The sequence below is a fragment of the Caretta caretta genome, chromosome 15, assembly GCF_965140235.1.
Source record: "Caretta caretta isolate rCarCar2 chromosome 15, rCarCar1.hap1, whole genome shotgun sequence".
In the NCBI taxonomy this organism is placed as follows: domain Eukaryota; kingdom Metazoa; phylum Chordata; order Testudines; family Cheloniidae; genus Caretta; species Caretta caretta.
Genome location: NC_134220.1, coordinates 17,284,205 through 17,304,911, shown reverse-complemented (window position 1 = coordinate 17,304,911; position 20,707 = coordinate 17,284,205). Strand labels below are relative to the sequence as shown.

At 40.3% G+C, this 20,707-nt stretch overlaps 1 protein-coding gene across 4 annotated transcripts in view; it reads right to left on the bottom strand.

Moving 5' to 3' along the window:
- Positions 1-20,707, bottom strand: part of TANGO2 (transport and golgi organization 2 homolog) — a 98,938-nt gene that overhangs the window by 62,332 nt on the left and 15,899 nt on the right. For 2 of the 4 annotated variants that reach the window (XM_048822083.2, XM_075119980.1), the window contains exon 2: positions 14,714-14,833. In XM_048822083.2, the coding sequence (XP_048678040.1) occupies positions 14,714-14,833 (120 nt within the window). Of the gene's footprint in view, positions 1-14,713; positions 14,834-17,254; positions 17,433-20,707 lie in introns of those variants that run through there. The other 2 variants (XM_048822085.2, XM_048822084.2) reach the window with 2 other exon arrangements.

Below are 20,707 nucleotides of genomic sequence, written 5' to 3'. Positions count from 1 at the left end.
GGTTCCCATAGCAGTGCCGCTGACTTGAAGGTATAAGTTGTCTCCAAATCTGAAATGGTTGTGGGTGAGGACAAAGTCACAAAGGTCAGCCACCAGATTAGCCATGACATTATCAGGGATACTGTTCCTGATAGCTTGTAGTCCATCTTTGTGTGGAATGTTGGTGTACAGGGCTTCTACATCCATAGTGGCCAGGATGGTGTTTTCTGGAAGATCACCGATGGATTGTAGTTTCCTCAGGAAGTCAGTGGTGTCTCGAAGAGCGCCCGTTTGCCTCCCTGGCTTTTTGGTACGCTTGCCTGAGCTCCTTGATTTTTGTACGACACTGTTCTGTGTCCCTGGAGTAGCCCTCTTTCCATCACGACCCTGTAGACTTTAGCGTACGTATTTGCGTTCTTTTTTTTGGAACATAGTTCTGCCATAACAGATTCGTCACCCCAATATGCAATGAGACCCAGTACCTCCCGTTCGGACCATGCTGGAGCTCGTCTGCAAATCCGGGACTGCATGGTCTCTTGAGATGGTGGACTCTGCATAGTCACCTGTGCTGATGGTTACCAAACAGGAAATTCAAAAGTTCCCGGGGCCTTTACTGCCTGGCTAGTGCATCGGAGTTCAGAGTGTTGTCCAGAGTGGTCACAAGGGAGCATTCTGGGATAGCTCCCGGAGGTCAATATCATCGAATTGCATCCACAGTACCTGTAACCCAGAACCGTGATCTCGATTTTAGCGCTACTCCACTTGCATGGAGTACAGAAATCGGAGCCCTTTAAAGAGCCCTTTAAATCGAAAAAACTCATTTGGTTGTGTGGACGGAACCAGTTTTATTTCAAGGTAACTCGGCTAATTCCGAAATAAGCGCGTACTGTAGACCAGGCCTTAGAGACCGTGGTAGTGGAGGATACAATGTAAGCCAAGGCTCCTATGGTCCACTGCATGCTACCATACTGAGTAAACTTGCAAGCCAAGAGTTCCTGCCATTGAGCAGGAGGTAAGTCTTCCAGAAAATCAATCAGAGGCACAACTGAAAATAAGGCAAAATAAAACCCAGTTCTCTTTTGGAGTAGGAAAGTTTAGCCTTTCCTCTCCTTGGAAGCAAGCTCTGGAGCAGAGAATTTAAAAACACATTAATGCTGAAGGCTGAATACAGCAATAATGCTGAATATGTGCACGTGTATTATGATACGTGTACTATTTTTTACCCACAGTATCCGTCCCTCATTCAGGACTCACGATAGATGGTGCTCACTCAGAGTAACTATTGTATCCTCATTGTTCAAAGTGTTGTCCCATTCCCGATTTACTGTACACTATTCAAACCCTGCTCTGAAGAAAGAATTATTAATTTACTCATGGACTATTCTACAGCACTTATCTGAGTGCTTCATAAAGATTAGTTAACTAATCTTCACAGCATTTGTCTGAGGTTAAGGAGTAGTATTATCCCAGTTTTACAGATTGGGAGTTGAGGCACAGAAAGATTAACGTCAAAAGTTTCCACTAACTTTGGGTACCAAATTTGAGAAAACCAGGACCTGATTTTTCAGAGTACTTAGCATTATACTGCACTTTATGTATTCAAGAACAGATCCCAATGACTTCAGCCGCCGTTGTGAGCGCTCAGCATTTCTGCAAATCATACCCCAAGGAATCTAGCTGGACACCCCAAAAATGAGGCACACACAACTAGTGATCACCTGAGAAAAGTCTGTTTAAAGAGGCTTGCCTAGCATCACATAAGAAAACTTTGAAAGAAACAGGGATAGAATCCAGTTTTCCAGACAGCATTCAACTGTATAACCAAGAAATTATTATTTATTTGTCTGAAGTCCCCTGCCTCATTAACTATACACCTTCCAACTTCTGCAACAAATGAGGCAGAGGTCTTACAGACAATGCCTCCATTATGGTGCAACTCTGATTCAACCCCAGAGCAAGTCCACCCTGTGCACTGAATGAGGCAGGTGTCCTGTGGACAAAAGAAATAGTATATGGTCATGTAACTAAAGACTGTACATAATGCAAAGGGAGTCAAATTAAGGTTACCCAGGCAACCTTAATTCCAGCACGTCTTAACTTCAGAGAGCTTGACTTTGCAACCTTAATTACGTCCTTATAATGTAGTTTGTAATATATTATTGTATATAAAATTTATTTAAATATAGAATGAAGAAGGAAATAGCCTCTTTGTCTTCCATTCACTTTTAAATATTCAGGGCATAGAAGGGATGGTCATTCCGTCTTAGACCCATCCCGACAGTGAAAACTGAGCATCAAGATCATTTGTCTGAGTCTTACTTCACTGGTATGTGCTAATCTTTCGTAGATAAGGGGAAGTGAAAGGGAAAGAGCATAGCCTTGTTTCATACCAGCCAGGAATAGGGTGACCAGACATCCCGATATAATTGGGACTGTCCCGATATTTAGTTGTTTGTCCTGCGTCCCAACTGATGTACGGTCAGGACGCCATTTGTCCCGAAATTTTGCTTCAGCGGCACTCCAGCTTTTTGGGGCGGCAAAAAACCAGGAGCGAGCCTGTGGCTGCCCCCCCACGTGTCCTGATATTTTGTTCTTGTCATCTGGTCAACCTAGCCAGGAAATGTTACAAGAGGGCAGAGTTTGAGCTTCCTAAGAACAGTACAGAGAAACATTTTAATCCTTACTGAGATTTGGCCACTGCAGCAAACAAAATGCAGGAGGCCCATGGAGGCTCCATAATCAAAGGCTAGTAGGAGGTTAAGAAATACAATATGTAATTGAAAAACACTGTCAGATGAAATTCTCTGTTTATATTTGGTAATAAGCTTTTCTCACTCAGAGCTCTCAGACTGCTGTGTTGTGCTTCGCAAAATGTGTTACAGCTCTTGACATACCGCCTAAATCTAAATTATACAAGTTTAGAAAGTCAAACAAATATTGTATTAAACCATGCTGGGTTTTACTCAGGCCTAGTGAAGATATAAAGATAAGATTTTTTTTCTAGCTATGTGCACTGTCTTCTGTTTTAGGATTTATGTAGTTATAATTGGTGCTTGGAGACTTAACAGGCAAGCTCATGTGCATTTAAAATATGGCTGGACATGTAAGAAACATGTGCAGTAAGGGCATTTTAAAAATAAATTTTTTAAGCCTTGTGGGAACACAAACCAGCCAAATTAAGAGACTACATAATTTTATGTCAGGCAGGGTGTGAACACAAAGCAGGTAGGATATGAAAAGTCAATATGGTTAGATTGCCTCAGAGGAATCCAGAACAAGTACTCTGGCTTTTTTAACCTTTAAAACATGACTTCTCTCAATTATTAAACCAATACACTCATGTACAAAGCATTCCAATACCCACTGGATCATCCCATACTGCCATTTCATCCCCATGCTAACGGTGAAGCTCTGGAAACAAAATGAAAGTTTGTGCTTCTGTGTCTGTGCACCCATATCTTTTCTGACAAAAAGCCAACATTTGCGATTGTTTAAAATCTTTGGCAGTCAGCATTGAAAGCTCAACCTATTGTCTTAACGCAACAAGTAACTACACAAACTAAACAAGCCTCAAGAATAAAAACTGGAGTTGGCAATAAAATTACTCCATGTCTATATTGAGAATTAGGCTATTAAGATTATCCAAACTTCCTATAGAAGTGCAAGTACGCAGATTAGCTTCACTTTAGCACTGTCGAGCTCTTCCCGATCCATAGGGCCCCTACCAAATTCATGACCATGAAAAATGCGTCACAGACCTGAAATCTTGTCTCCCCCTCTATGAAATCTGGTCTTTTGTGTGCTTTTACCCTATACTATACAGATTTCATGGGGGACACTAGTGTTTCTCAAATTGGGGGTCCTGACCCAAAAGGGAGTTGCGGGTGGTGGGGGTGGGTCAGAAGCTTATTTTAGGGGAGGTCGCATTATTGCCACCCTTACTTCTGCGCTGCCTTCAGAGCTGGGCAGCCAGAGAGTGACAGCTGTTGGCTGGGTGCCCAGCTCTGAAGGCAATGCCCTGCCAGCAACAGCACAGAACTAAGGGAGGCAATACCATACCATGCCATCCTTACTTCTGCGCTGCTGCTGGCGATGGTACTGCCTTCAGAGCTGGGCAGCTGGAGAGTGGCAGCTGCTGACCAGGAGCCCAGCTCTGAAGGCAGTACCGCCACCAGCAGCTGTGCAGAAGTAAGGGTAGCAGTTCATTGAACCCCCCTCTACAATAACCTTGCAAACATCCCCACCCTAAACTTCTTTTTGGGTCAGTATCCTTACAATTACAACACCAGGAAATTTCAGATTCATATAGGTGAAATAATGAATTTACAATTTTTAAAATCCTCTGACCGTGAAATTGATCAAAATGGACCCTGAATTTGGTAGGACCTTACCTATCCAATAGGATTTTTTTTCTGCTACAGATAAAACAAAGTATCATCTTGGCAGTAGAACTGGTTTTGTTAAGCAGAAAAATCAATGTATAAAAAACTTCCCATGTACATACATAATGTGGGATAGGAGAGTCTTAAAAATAAATTGTCATTGCTTACTAAAAATGAATAGTCCCTTCTTCACAGAAAGCCCTAACTGTTTAAGCATTACTTCACAATGTTCTTACCCACCTACCAAAAATGCCCACACAAGCTTACAACACTAAATGACTGCAAATAACTGCCTTCTTCATGCCAAAGCAAAGAACGGGGGATACAAAGGCCCAATAAGTTTAGTGTGAAAAGACAGTCAAGGAGCAGCAAATTCTTAAGTATTTTAAGGGTGATCTCAGAGACAAGTTGCTTTTTAAACCAATTATTTGTAATGTATTTGTTCATTATAAAGTAATTTCAGTGATCCACAAGAGTCCTTTATTCTGAAAGCAATTAATTCACTGGAATACAGTACAATGGATTACTAATGTTTGTAAACCATTTATCTAAGTCAGTTTTATGTTCAGTGTTTTAGCTTTAATATCAATTACCATTTGGTTTGCCAATAACATTAGCTCATTTCTCTCAGACCTAGAAAACCGAAATTATTCCTGGTTCTCCCTCCCCCCACCAAAACAGAAATATTCTTTTGGCAGCTTATTGGTACTGTGTAGGTTCAGAGTATTTGCTTTTGGTTCAAAATCTTATTTACTGTGCTTATTTTAGCATTTTTTAGTCCCATAAGCAGAACTATAGGAACCTGTGGTATCTTGAAATGGACACACAGAGGCAGAGGGAGAGGGAGAGGGGGGCACATGTCCTGCAGTTACCATCTTGGTTTCCCTTCATTAAAAAAAAGTCAATGGACAATTTAAAATTTCATTTTAGTTTTAAAAATGTATTGAGCACTACCAAAAAGTGGTATTCTGAAAAGAATTTTCCTGAAAATCTAGAACAGATTTAGGAACGCCCTACAAGGCGAAGACATGTGCAACTAGCAGTCTGTAATTCTAAGTAAATGGCACTATAGGGAAGATGGAATGATGAGTTATTTGTTAGAGTCACGTAAGGCTCCCACTGTGGTGGTACGAACAACATATTCTGCTGAAACTCAAGCCTTTGGTAAGAAGAAGAGTATGGCCCGGGGTGGGCAAACTATGGACTGAAGGGACAGATGCGGCCCCCAGACATTTTAAGCCGGCCCTCAAGGTCCCACCGGGGAGCAGGGTCTGGGACTTGTCCCGCTCTGGCACTCCAGTCAGGAAGCTGGGTCGGGGCTTGCCCGGCTCCTGGAAGCAGTGGCATGTCCCCCCTGCGGCTCCTACACATAGGGGCAGCCAAGGGGCTCTGCATGCTGCACCCACCCCAAATGCTGCACGCACAGCTCCCACTGGCCGGGAACCACAGCCAATGAGAGCTGCAGGGGCAGCACTTGGGGTCAGGGCAGCGTGCTGAGTAGCCTGGCTGTGCCTCCGTGTAGGAGCTGGAGTGGGGACATGCTGCTGCTTCTGGGAGCTGCTTGAGGTAAGCACTGCCTAGAACCTGCACCCCGGCCCCTTCCCACACCCCAACCACCTGCCTCCCGAACCCCTTGGTCCCAGCCCAGAACACCCTCCTGCACCCCAAACCCTCATCCCCAGCCCCACCCCAGAGCCCATATCCCTGACCAGAGCCCTCACGTCCCGTCCCCACCCTGGAGCCCCTTCCCACAACTGAACTCCTCACTTCTGGACCCACTAAAGAGCCCGCACCCCCAGCCAGAGCCCTCACCTCCTCCCGCACCCAACCCCCAATTTTGTGAGCCTTCTTGGCCCACCACACATTTTTCATACCCAGATGTGGCCCTTGGGCCAAAAAGTTTGCCCACCCCTGATCTAGTTCCATTTTCAAAGACACTTCACAATATATGAAACAGAATTGGTTTCAAAATAAACCTCAATAAGATCTCACTTGTTTGTTCTGCGTAAAAATTTACTGACATTATCTGTAACAAGTTTCCTCATAACAAGACCTCATAACATTTTAAATCCCAAACATGAGTTGCTAGTCAAGTTGTGTGTTAAAATGCTACATGAAAAGATTAAAATGGAGACAAGCTAGGAAGCGCAGAGAAATTGTAAGTTAATGCTACAGTGATGTCCTTAATCAGGGCATGACAGTTATTTACAGAGAGCTTAGAAATCCCTGATGAAAAGCGCAAAGTATATGTATTTTCCTCTTTGAATGCCACTTAATTGCCATGATAATCCTTTGACTTTAGTGTTGCATAGTTTATTCTCTTCTGGATATTTCTATTCTATAATCTTAGCTTAGAATTTTTGTCATCTTGCTTAGATGTAAATGAACAATCTTATATACATTCATAAAAGAGTGAGTGAGTGAGTGAGTGAGTGTGTGTGTGTGTGTAGAGAGAGAGAGCGCGCTTTCAAAACTAAAAATTGGAAGCAGTGGTTTCCTGAAGCTCCAGCTAGCTTCAAAAATTCAAGACATAAAACTACGGTTTGTTGAATTGAAATGCAATTTAAAATGAAAACTCTTAAGACTTACCAATAAAATTAAAAAAACCCACAATATTTATAATAGAAACTAAAAGTTTAATTCAAACACTACAGAATGCTGCTAAAATTAAAACGTTCATTTTGTCTCCTGTAACACAGTAATCATACAAAAAAGGAGCAATTTGAATGACCCTTATGACCAAATTATATAAATCCTAAAAATAACTCAATATTTCAACTGTGTTAAGATTATGTAACATTTTAATGTTGCAGCAGAGAGATGAAAACATGACAAATCATTTCATTAAAGCAATTTCCTGTGATATAATTCCATAATAAAAAAGATTATGTGATTATAGCTTTGAAGCCTGAAACCTGTAATATTTATTCATAAGACATGACTCGTGTAGTTAGGTAAGATGTGATGCCAGCACGCCACTTTTTATTATAGTCCAGGTAGCCATTCCCTAGCATATGATACAGTGCTTCACACTTACACTAAAAGAACATAAAGTAGCTTGGATATAAAAAGACTGTAGACAAACGGTACAAATAAAGGGCAAATCACCAAGTTCTGAGGTGCAACAGGACAGAGGTCCAATAGAGCGTGACAAAAATCCACATTAGGCTGTGTGTTTAATTTAGTAAAAATGAAAGCTGTCAGACGAACAACTCCATAAATGAAGTTACTAGAATGGTAGTGGTGAATGCGTAGGCGCTTACTTTTATTTTTCCCAGGGATGCTCCACCCCTCCCCCAAGGCCTTGCCCTGGCTCCGCCTCTTCCCCCCCCCCGCTCTGCTTCTTCCCAAGGACCCCTGCTCACCAGCCATCGCTGTTCTGCACTGTCCACCAACTCCTCCCTGAGCTGCCAAACAGCTGATCGGGGGAAGCCGAAAACAGCTCTGGCTGGTGGGAACTGACCATCCACTCTCCCCACCCCCCCACCCCCCCGAGTGCTCCAGCCCTGGAGCACCTAGAGAGTTGGCACCTAAGCGGGAAATGTGTTTATTGCTTGAGAATATGAACTGCACTGGTTATGGGGGAAAATGAACAGGCCAACCCAACAGGTCTCCTCAGCCTATTTTGATTAAACCAGACACAGTACATCTATTAAACTAGATAAAGAAAGTGTCCAAAGAAGATAAAAAGGGAAAAGATTGTTAATGTCAGTTATGACGGTGACTGACAGATTAGTATCTGTTTGCATGCAACTGTATCAGATTTTTGTAAAAGCCATTTTGAGTCTAACCGTTTTGTTTGTGCCTTCACATCGGCTCTGTAGCCTCCTCATCGAACTGAAACAGGTGTCACCTAGTAGACGGCTAGCCATAGACAGTCATTAAACCTTGATGACCTTCCATTGAAATGGAAGCACCCACGGACAAAGACCTGGCTACCATCCAGGGAAACCCTTTCTCCGAGGTGGGCTGGTAGTCAAGCAACAGATCACCTGACAAGGGGTTGAGGTTATAAAAGAACTAGGTCTTCTCTGAGTAACACTCTCACTGACCAAAACAAGAGAGAGGAATGAAGTCCAGGAGAGGAGACCTAGAACCCTGGAAAGACACTGATCAAATTCCCAAGGAATGCTATAGAGTGGTGAGGAAACAAAATGGCATCTGGGTATTTTTTACTTTGCATGTGTATCTGTTGTGCTGTCTAAAATAAAGAGTGATTAATTTAGACCTCTCTGTAAAGTCTGTCTTATTGGTTTCAACTATTGAGTGATCCCACCGGGCTAAACAGAACTCGAGTACCCACTAGGGTGGAGCTCTGAGGAGGATGTGGTTCAGCACTGATTTGGTGGACTAGGGCAGCTGGACCCAAAGGTGGTACTTCCAAGAAGTGCGGCCAGACAAAATCTCTGCCCAGGAAGTGAGCCCAGAGGCCAAAGAAAGAGGCAGTGCTGGAGCTTACTCAGGTCCAGGGAAGCTTAATGTACATGGACCCAGCATATGGGTCCAAACAACATGGTGAGCTTAGCTGGGCCTGTGACAGTGACACATTCCCAACGTGTTAGTACATCACAAGAAAATCTTGACAATACACTTTTTCAGAGAACAGAAAGAATATCCTTTTTAACTAGCATTTTTAAACATGGAAAGCACTAATGTGTATTTGAGATAAGTGAAAGTTTTAGTCATTTGACATGCAATATAGTGTAATCCACTGGTAGGACCCATGGAAGAGATCCATTTCACACAGTTCTTGGACATGCTGAAAACAAAAGTAAAGTGCTAAAATTTCCATTGTAAGTATTTTTGTAAGTGCTCCAAACAGAAAAATACCCACACGTTCTAGAATAGATAAGATTATTGTTACTTATTGTAGCACTCTAGAACCAAATCTAAAATTTGAGACGGTGTTGTATTACAAACCCCAATTTTCATGGGTTCAGATTTGGCATTTGAAGTGATGTTAAGACCAACCAAAACATTCAGGTATAGTACACTTTTTGAATGTATCTACAATGTGGTTTCCAAAGGTGTCTTAATGAGAAGCATCTAAACAAAAATCATATGGACCTCCTGGAATAATCTTGACAAGTTCTCAGGGATCTTTTTCAGAATTTGGATACCCAAGCAATAAAAAACAAGAGTAGACGGAAGGTGAGGACAGCTGAAGTAGTGATTTTAGACCAAGCATTTACCCAAAGTTACTGCAGGAGGAGAAAAGTATTTTTACATTTAACGTTTGCAGTAGACACAATACAGCAAGTTAAGATCAAAACTCAAGTCTGACCTGGCTTGCTTATGTGGTCTTATTTTGCTATTTGAGTTTAAAAAAAGTTTGCTTTCCTTTAAATTGCTTTTAGAAAATATTTAGCGCTCGGAAAAGGTGCCAGATAAGCAGGCCTAGAGAAAGAAGTCCTCTATTAATACACAAAGGCAGGCAGTGCCATTAAAATACGAGTATGATGCCTCATCATGTCTGATCTTTGGACATTGCTTCTACTGCCTGAACAAAAATGGACAAATTCCAGAGTGCCTTTTAGCTAGCTAAGAATTTGATCCTGATAATAAATTGAAGAGAAAGCACATTTTCAGTGTAGTAGCTACTAGAGCTGTCAAGCAATTTAAAAAATTAATCACGCAATTAATCGTGTTGTTAAACAATAATAGAATACCATTTATTTAAATATTTTTGGATGTTTTCTACATTTTCAATTACATTGATTTCAATTATAATACAGACTACAAAGTGTACAATGCTCACTTTATATTTATTTTTATAACAAATATTTGCACTGTAAAAAACAAATGAAATAGTATTTCAGTTCACCCAATACAAATGCTGAAGTGCAATCTCTTTATCATGAACGTTAAACTTACAAATGTAGAATTATATACAAAAAAAATTGTATTCACCAACAATATAAAACTTTAAGGCCTACAAGTCCACTCAGTCCTACTTCTTGTTCAGCTAATCGCTCAGCCAAACAAGTTTGTTTACATTTGCAGGAGATAATGCTGCCCGCTTCTTGTTTACAGTGTCACCTGAAAGCGAGAACAGGAGTTTGCATGGCATTGTTGTAGTTGGCGTCGCAAGACATTTACAAGCCAGATGCACTAAAAATTCATACATCCCTTCATGCTTCTACCACCATTCCAGAGGACATGCGTCCATGATGACGACGGATTCTGCTCGATAATGATCCAAAGCAGTGTGGACCGCCACATATTAATTTTCATCACTTGAGTCAGATGCCACCAACAGAAAGTTGATTTTCTTTTTTTGGTGGTTCGGGTTCTGTAGTTTCTGCATGAGAGTGTTGCTCTTTTAAGACTTCCGAAAGCATGCTCCACACTTCGTCCCTCAGATTTTGGGAGGCACTTCAGATTCTTAAACCTTGGGTCGAGTGTTGTAGCTATCTTTAGAAATCTGATATCGGAATCTTCTTTGTGTTTTGTCAAATCTGCAGTGAAAGTGTTCTTAAAATGAACAACATGTGCTGGGTCGTCATCTGAGATCACCGTAACACAAAATATATGGCAGAATGTGGGTAAAACCAGGGACCAGGAGACATACTGTTCTCCTCCAAGAAGTTCAGTCACAAATTTAAAACAAGCATCATCAGCACGGAAGCATGTCCTCTGGAATGGTGGTTGAAGCATGCTAAATATTCATATGCCTCTTCATATCTGGCATGTAAATACCTTGAAATGCCGGCTACAAAAGCGCCATGCAAAAGCCTGTTCTCACTTTCAGGTGACGTAAATAAGAAGCGGGCAGCATTATCTCCCGTAAATGTAAACAAACTTGTTTCTCTTAGCGATTGGCTGAACAAGAAGTAGGACTGAGTGGACTTGTAGGCTCTAAAGTTTTACATTGTTTTATTTTTAAGTGCACTTATACAACAACAAAAAAATCTACATTTGTAAACTGCACAACAAAGATTGCACTACAGTACTTGTACAAGGAATTGATATACTATTTCTGATATCTGATGAAGTGAGCTGTAGCTCACGAAAGCTCATGCTCAAATAAATTGGTTAGTCTCTAAGGTGCCACAAGTACTCCTTTTCTTTTTGCGAATACAGACTAACACGGCTGTTCCTCTGAAACCTGTCACTATTTCTTTTGTCATTTTAACAGTGTAAATATTTGTAATCAAAAGTAATATAAAGTGAGCAGTGTACACTTTGTATTCAGTGTTGTAACTGAAATCAATATATTTGAAAATGTAGAAGAACGTCCAAAAATATTTAATAAATTTCAATTGGTATTCTATTGTTTAACAGTGCGATTAATCATGATTTTTTAAAATGGTGATTAATTTTTTTTAATCATGTGAGTTAACTGTGATTAATTGACAGACCTAGTAGCTACAAATCCTATCTCTCTGAAACTAAAAAAGTTGCAAACCACAAAAAATATTTTGTGCTCCCCTTCTGGCTGGCTCCAAAAAGGGTGTTATGGAGGCAACCTGGGCCTAGTGACTAGGACAACATACAGAGAATCAGGAAGTTATTCCCAGTTTTGACACTTATAGGGTGCGACCTAGAGCAGTGCTTCTCAAGCTATCTGATGTGGGGGACTGGCAATTTTTTTCCCCCCAATGTGCATGCAGACCGGCAGCCGATGAATTGTGGACCGGCACAGGTCCGCAGACCACCACTTTGAGTAGCACTGACCTAGAGGAAACCAAGGCATGAGATGAAGTGACTTGTCCCTGTTAAATGGGGATAATGACTGTTTTTTGCTGTTTTTTGTAAATCTGAGATCTAGGGATAAAAAGTACCATGAGAGCTGAGTATTATTGTTGATCAATATTTAGAAACAAAATTTTGCAGAGTTTTTATTTAAAGGTGCCAATGAACATTAAAGTTTGGTGACAAAAAAAAGTATTTCATCCTTTTCCTCACTAAACAAAATTAAATGGATTAAAAGTACATTTTGTGTAAAAAAAAACAAAAACAAAAAACAAAACAAACCACACAACTGAGCCAAGCGTGATGGGTTGGACTCCCCTGTCTGGGATGCCACCTGATGTGCTGGGGTTCTACTGACCCTGCCCGCCTGTTCCACTGGTGGGCTTCCTCACACTGTCCTTGCTGTGCCAGGCCCTCAAGCCTTCTCTAGCACAAACACAGGTAAGGCCACACTCAGCTGCAGACAGACTGAAATCAGCTCTGTGTGGGAGGATTCAGCTCAGGACTTTAACCAGCACTCACGTGAACACCTCCTTTGGGGTGTAAACCCAAAATTATATGGTCTTCTACTGTATAGAGAGATCTGTACAGCATAAGCTCATAAAAATTGCCCCTTCCCTCAACGTGATATGCACAGCTTTTTGCCCCCACCCCAGATATGAATTGCACAAACTGGGTCTTAAAAATAAAGAAATAAGTTAAAATTTACCTTTTGTAGTTTTTAAAGTGGTTATAAGGGATAGCAAACAGAACAAAGCAGATTACTGAGCAAATAAAAACACACACAACCTATGCTTAATTCACGAAAGAAACAAGTTACAAAATGTAATTTCTCACCCTAAATGTTTTTTCACAGGTAACAGTTTCTGAAGTTTAGAGTGCCAGTTATTTCTCTTTACAGACTAGACCACTGTCTCAGCCTGGACTCAGCCCTTGCCTTTCCCCAGCTTAGTTCCTTTGTCTCTTCAAGTGCTTTCAGCAGTCTTCCTTCTTGGGCGGGGAGGCAATGGAGAAGAACCCTGATTGACTCACTTCCCAGCCTTCAGTAGGCTTTACATAAGGCGGGAATCCTTTTCTCCAGTGGAAAAAATATCAGAAGCATTCAAAGTGGTACTCTGTACCAGGTGACATTATCAGATGACCCTACAGGGTCAAAGCAACATCCCAGGAAGCTTCTCAGGAAGGTGGGAGATTAGTATCTTCAAAGTTCTATTGTCCTTCTTAAATGGCTCACCCAGGCTGACTGCCTACTGTCTGGTGGGCGTTCTCCCAAGTACACACACAGTTGTAATTGTTATATAGTCAATATTCCTAATTTCAGATACAGAAATGATGCATGAATACAAATTGGATAATCACATTCAGCAAATCATAACCTTTCCAATTATATATTTTATGCAAGATGGGTCATGTAAGGTATCTTAGTTATGCCATATTCATAACAATATTTCTATGAAGAATATGGGGTGTAGCATCACATCAAGATCTTGTATATTTTGAACCTAAAATTATTTACTGCACATTTATATAAAAATTAAACATACTGGAAATCCCTACATTATACTGAGTACTCTGGCTGACAGATGTCACTGAAATGGAAGGATGATCTGTGGCAGTTTAGTCAAAGGTGTCAGGCAATGCAAGAGAAAAATATTTCAGTAAAATTAGGTAACTCAGCAGAATTTGGGCCATAATGGACCAAAAGTTTTTCCCTATTTTGACACTGATAGCCAGTTATTTTCCTGCCAGCAATCAATAGTTCCAAACTTGGTGTAACTCTTTCATAGCAAGCAAATAAGAAATATTACTTTAAATATAGATTGTGGCATAAAGTTCACTTGTCATATAACATTCCAAATAAGCATGATTACAACATAGGCCTGGGGAATTGCCCTAGAGGTATTATCAAATGGACACATCTGCCTTTTGCTATCAACATGGATAGAAAAAACAGCCTACATTGATTGGATATATTAATTCAATACAAGTCCTGCGATTTCTGACAATCCTTTTTGCTTTTAAAAATTCAGATGTATGCAAGAGCACCGGATGGACAATTAAGTTTTTAGTTCTCAATTGCTTTGTAGCAACAAAGCTATAGTCATTTTCTTTTCAACATAAAAAGGGCAGACACAAATTAATAAAAGCCTAAAATTATTTGTCCAATATTTGACTCTACAGACAGTAAACAAATCCATATACGTTCTTGTGCTTCCAGGAGCAATATGCAACAGGTAGTGTCAAGTGGAACCAACATATTACGCATAAATAAAATAATAGTAATACAATGCTAGTAGGCATGGTGGCTGTGTGGTTTAGATGCTCAGCTAAAACCCTACAAGTTGTTGGTTGGAGTCTTGCTTCATCACCTCCAGTCCAACCAGCTGTGAATGGGTACCTGGATCCACTGGCATAGCTAATCACTCCCTTGCGTACTATTGGCTATGGAAATTGCACTGAACGCAGCTCAGAGCGGATTGACTTTTTTCACTTAAGAGAAATGTAAACAACGTCATGGAGTGTTGGCATTATACCAGCACAATTTGAAGCACTTGACTCTGATTGGAGACTAGGCATTATTGCCCAGGGTTAAAGTAAAAGTATCAGACTAAGGTTGTAAAGAAAAGCATTTTTGTTTTAATCATAATTATGATTACCTGTATGCATTTTTTGAAACTGGACGAGGATCAAACTTCAAGAAAAGAATGCACATGGGTAACGTGTGGTGAAGTCTTGCTTCTTCCCAAAGGGTTAGTGCAAGGTCATACTGCAACAACCTGTGAACAAAATAAATGCAATAAAGGAAATTACATTGCAATTTCCAGAAGCATAAACTTACATCCATCCTGGAGTTTAAAGTTCCTCTATTAACAGCATTCCATAATGAAATCAACAGGATTTCAATGGTATGTTTGTCTTAATGGATGGTTTGTCTTCAAAAATCCTCACTATTATCACTTCTAGTGTTGCTTAAATAGGAATTCAATTCAGAACTCTGGCAAAGAAACAAGTGACAGGAGAATACTGATATATTCTAGGAGCAGTACCTAGAGCACTAACTTTCCTGCCAAAGCAGGGAAGAAAAAGGATTTATCTACTCGTTGCCAGTACAGTGCAACAGTGATGCTCTTTGGTCTGCACCAACAAATATGGCAAGACATTCTTGTCAAGATTTTTTCTTTAAAAAGCAAACTTAGAGAAGCACACTCATGTATACTGCAGCAACAGCTGGAAAAAGTGTAATCAAAAGTGTTTGATGAGAAACTAAAAGCGCTCTCTTTTCTGTAGAGCTACCTATTAAAAACTGAGGGGAAAGAGGTGATGTAGTAAAGGGGAAAAAAATATCAGCGGCAACAGAGTATATATTTAATAGAGTGGGAACAATGTACATTTCAATTAACACTGTTTCCAACATTCCCAGTAACTTTAAAATTCTGACCACGTGACCACGTGGTCATATCGTGACCATTAGAGGCACGACAAATGTTCTTTACAGATCAGATACTCAAAAGGGCTTTCAAATATTTTCTACATTGGCCCAATGGAAACTTGTCTGGTAATAAAATTGCACCATGATCTTATTTTTTGCCTCAGCTGAAACAATTAATAGAACCCTATTCACTGAGCATCCTTAAGCCTCTTCCACTGCTATGGACAGCTTCCCCTGTGTGAAAGTTTTCAGAGTACAGATATGGGGATAAAAGAAATCAAAACCTAAACTCTGAAACCATTCTGAATGATTAATTTATTTTGCCTTGGTAAGCAGTGACTGAAATGAGTTGTACTAAAAATTAAATTTAAAGGTTTTATAAATCAAGAATACGGTTGAAGAAATAATTATTCTTTTATTTCCTGATACACATACCGATTTTAATTCAGTCTTTTCTTTTACAGCACGTTGCTAAACTCTCCCATGATATTCCATGTGTTAAAACTTCAACAGAAGCAAGGTTTTTCTACAATCCACACTATTTCATTTTTACCATCAAAAGCAGAATTATGAGTACACCAATTATATAGATTTAAATTAACAGCCTGACCACAAGCTGCTGGCTTCTCCTAAGTCACAGTTCGGCATTACAACTGACCTGCTGTCACTATCATGGCACAACAAATTCAGCGTTCCAGTCACTAATATTCTACAAAGGACTCCTCTCTGCTGCAGATTATTTAATCTGAAAGGGAACCAACACAGTGGACAAAACTGTGCAGGGAGGGATAGAGTAGTATTTTAATCTCTGCTCCTATACATAAAATAATTACTCTTTCAAACAGTGACTTAATAAAGTGCTGATTTTTAAGGTTCTATTAGGTAAGGACTGAGATATCTTAGCTATATGGAATATTTTCTCTGTTAAGATGGGATACCATAAACTAGTGACTAAATTTCTGTCACTACTTTCTTCTGCAGAAGAAAATAGTAAGTCATGCAGTAGATTCTCAATCTCAAAGATAAATGCAGAAATGGGTCACACAGTGACAATGAAAAAAATCTTCAGTGTAAGGGAAAATAAGATGTAAAAATAGGACAACTGATCTAGTACTCAGGTGTTAAACAAAACGCATGTATAGAAAATCTTCTTTTAAAAGGTAGAGATTTGAAATGTCACAGGACTTTAGCACTTCTCGGAACAGCAATTTTATTTTTCAATTTAAGAAAACAAACATGTCAAGAGAAGATGCATAAGACTGCAGACTGATGATATCCCACAGTAGCCAGTTCATTACAGTAGAAAGGGATATCAATGTTAACTACTGCCCTCTACTGGGTGGAATAAGAATTGTTCGAACCCTGGATTTTAGTTGTAACTATTAAAACTTACAGAGAATTCTTCATTACCTGTCAGTTCTAGCCATGTATAACAGGGTAGCTGGCCCACTAAATGAAACTGGGCTCAGAGCGCCTGTTCCAGTCCAGGTGCTCCCAGCTGGGCCAATTAAGAGGGCAGGGTGGCACCTGGGGGGCTATAAGTATTCAGTCAGGAGAAGGGAAGGAGAGGAGAGCTGCTGGAGACAGAAAGTGGATCCTAGGAGAAGGCTGAAGGCAGGAGAGCAGAAAGAGAGGTTTGCTGGCTGGCATCTCCAAGCCAGCGATCCAGGGCTAGAGCATTAGCAGAGGGAGATGCCTGTTGACTCTAAGCCAAAGGCAAGGGCCAGAGAGGGTTGAAGGAAGGGAGAAGAGTAGCGGAGGAGCTTACCAGATGATGTCCCTTTGCTGGAGAGCTGGACCCTGAGGAACAGTGAGGGGACTGTGAGAATGAGCGATGCTCCTCTGGCAAGAATGCTCCCAGCAGAGAGGCTATGGGAGTTCCCTCTAGGAACAGCAGAGTTGCACCCAAGAAGAAAGGGCTGGGATGACTGTCCTGGAAGAGGGATGGAGGAAGACAGATAAGGAGCCTGTGACAGAGGACAATGAGGTACGGTGAGAACAAGAACTGTATGTACGGAGGTGATAGATATGGACTATGTTTCGGGATTTTTGTAAGACTATAAACAATGCCTCTCCTGGTAAGTAAGAGCCTGAAGTGGAGTCCTTCAGGTTACCCAAGAGGGCAACTGAGATTATGGCTGTCCTGAGGGGGTGCCTGATAGGAGGCCACTTGTTTACACCATGACATTCTTTTCCTCGCATCCCACCTTAGTGGGTATTGGACTGGGCCTCGAAAGAGAGAGACACAAAAACATAACCCCATTGATGGAAGTGGGGATCAGGCCCTCAAGCTTTAGCCAGTAAGGGAAATACTAATTAGATTGCAAGCTCTTTGAGGGAAGGACTGAGTCTACCTGTCTGTGTGCACAGCATCTAGCATAGTGGGGCCCTGATCCTGATTGGGCAGATATGTTCTTGTAATACAAATTGTTCCTCATTCTTGACCTGCTCCAGCCCCTGGCCTCTCAAGTCATTATGACTCACATAATTAGTACATAAACTGAGACCTAGCATGGAGTTTTCAGCACAAAAGGAATGTTTTAGCTGAAGTTATTACTGACTGAAGATTGAGTTTAGGATAGAAACCACCTTTCAACTCACTAGACATTATTACTGTAACACTATAATGAAAAACAGCCTATGAACAGATTTACCTTAGCTGACAGCTTTCTATCATTTCTTTCAACTGTTGTTCTCACAGACAATGCCATAATTTAATTTAACTGGCAGTCAGTCCCTGACAATACCTTGATTGAATAGGATACTTAAAATAAGAGACAATGAATGGCAACCGTCCAGCCGCATGTTTTTGCTGGGAAAAAAGTCTTCTCTCTCTTTTTTAAATTCCAAAGGGGTGGGGGAGTTGTCTGTGGGCAGAGATATTGATAGGATTGAATTTGGCTGGTTCAATCCTCTGGGGGGTTTTTTGTTTTGTTTTTAAAAATTGATTTCTCAAGGACCCACAGTTAACTGCAAGTTATCCTCATAAGCTCTGTTAAAAAAGTGCCAAATGTTTTTCTTCCTTTTTATTAAAGGAGTATAAGACATAAGTTTTCTGGTAATGGGAATCATGTATTCATGTATTCTGGTAATGGGAATTCATGTATTCAACAGTGAACAGGAGTGTTATGCACTGCTAGAGTGTTTCAACAACTTCTTTCCATTCCTGTCTCATATTTAAAAGGTCTTTGTTGAGCTTCGGCTGCATACTGCACTAGTACATGAGACACACTGGATCTGAGAGTTTTTAATTATAAAAAAAGAAACCAACAACAACAAGACAAATACTGAATTTTAGGATGTTCACAACTGAGCCTTCCATAATTTAAACAGCAAGCCACCCTCGGTCAATTAAGGAACATTATTTACAGACTCCAAAAGAGAGCCTAGTCCCATCTATCCTTAATAGAAAGACGTTTTTCACAACATAGGAAGTCAATGAAGAGGAAATACATGATTGAAAGGAATATGTCTTTGCTCTCCCAACTGTCATGCTAATTGCATACAGTCCAACTACCTCACGACAAGTATTCCTTCCACTATTCTCCCAGATGCCTTATCTGCTTTATTTTCACATAGTTTGGAAAAAAAATATTCAGCAAAATGGACAAAAAGGGTGGAGACAATCTTGAGATTTGTATGCAGTATAAAAATATAAAGTTAAGAACATTAACAAAAACACACCCAAAAGTTTTAAAAGTGAGAAGAGCTGGAAAGTTCAGCTTGCCCTGAGGAAGGCTGAGCATTGTCCTCCCTGTTTTTGTTGGGCAACTGTTACACTATAAAGTGAGAGAACTTATTTGCACTTGGTGCACTTATTAAAACTTGTCATGTGAGTTGAGAGATTTTGCAGTCTTTCAAGAGGCAAAGGATTTTAAAGAGGTGTCCTTATTACCAAAAGTGACACATAGGTTCTTGTACAACAGAAGACTGTCCATAAAACACCAAGTTAAAAAAAATTATTAACTGGCTGGCTCAGGGACAAACCAATACCCCTGTTTCAGAGTTGAGGCCAGATTCTGATCCCTGCTCCAGGCTAGAAGAATGATGGCAAGGGTCCTTTTCCCCCTTTACCCAGTGTGAGTCTATGAGACTAGCATTATTCTATACCAAAACATGCCAGCTAATTTGAAGAACAGTATTGATAACTCAGAAGGAAGTCCCTTCCAGTCCTCAGATGAAGAATAGTCCATATGTGGTAGCAGGTGAGTTAGAACGGGGGGAAAACTGGCAGGGATCACTGGGACTTGTTTTGGAAGAATGGGGAAGCCCACTCAGGGAAGGCAAGGGGTATAAAATACTTTAAGACAGCTGTCAGATTTCCATCAGCAGCAAGAGCAAGAACTTTCACAGTTTTCATTCAGTGTACTGCCAGCTCATTATTTGGCTTAGTCAATCAACAAGCCTATTGATGGTGGATTGTTCGTAACTACTCTTCATTTTATAAAGAAGCTTCAGTCTCTCCATTAGCTGATTTGTAGAGTTTATTTTGATCAATAAAACAGCAAATTCTGTTACAATATAAGAACATTTAGCTGTTTGTACCAAGCCACTGCCCAACACAAGACTCAAATAAAAATGAATGGCACGAAACAGATCTTTATCTTTAAATAGCAGCAAGACAGTAGGTTTTTTCCCCTTGTAGTTTTTGTAATGCATTGTATTGTTATTTAAAGGGACATCATTTTTCAACTCTTCACTTAAATACCTTTCTAGAAGATGTAAACTGTTTTCCATATTAAGTTTGCTCGTTTGACAAGAGTCTCTCTCTCTCTCACCCCACCCCATTTCTAATGGAGTTTGAAATTAACAGGCCTTTTACTTGCTGCTTTTGTGAACTATTGATACCCAGCTCCTAAAACGGAAAGTCTGTTAACTTGGGCTACATCTTGCTGGCTCTGAAACAGAGCAGCATAAACTTCTGTAGGTCCTACATAGTTATTTTTATTTCATTCCTTAGACAGCTGTGGATTTAAAAATAAAGTTTTAGAATCAAGAACACTTTTGGAACAATTGAAGTCCAGTTTCTCTTCAGTGCAGTGAGGAGACTTATTCCTTTAAAAAATAAATTCAGTGCAAAATGCAACTGAAGAATTTTTGTATTTTCTTTGGTCAGAATTCATAATACACTTGCTACACATTGTGCTGGGCAATTTAGACCCAAAATTTAAGTAGAAACAATGGGTTTAAAAAATAATTTGTATAAATGTTATTTTAAAAA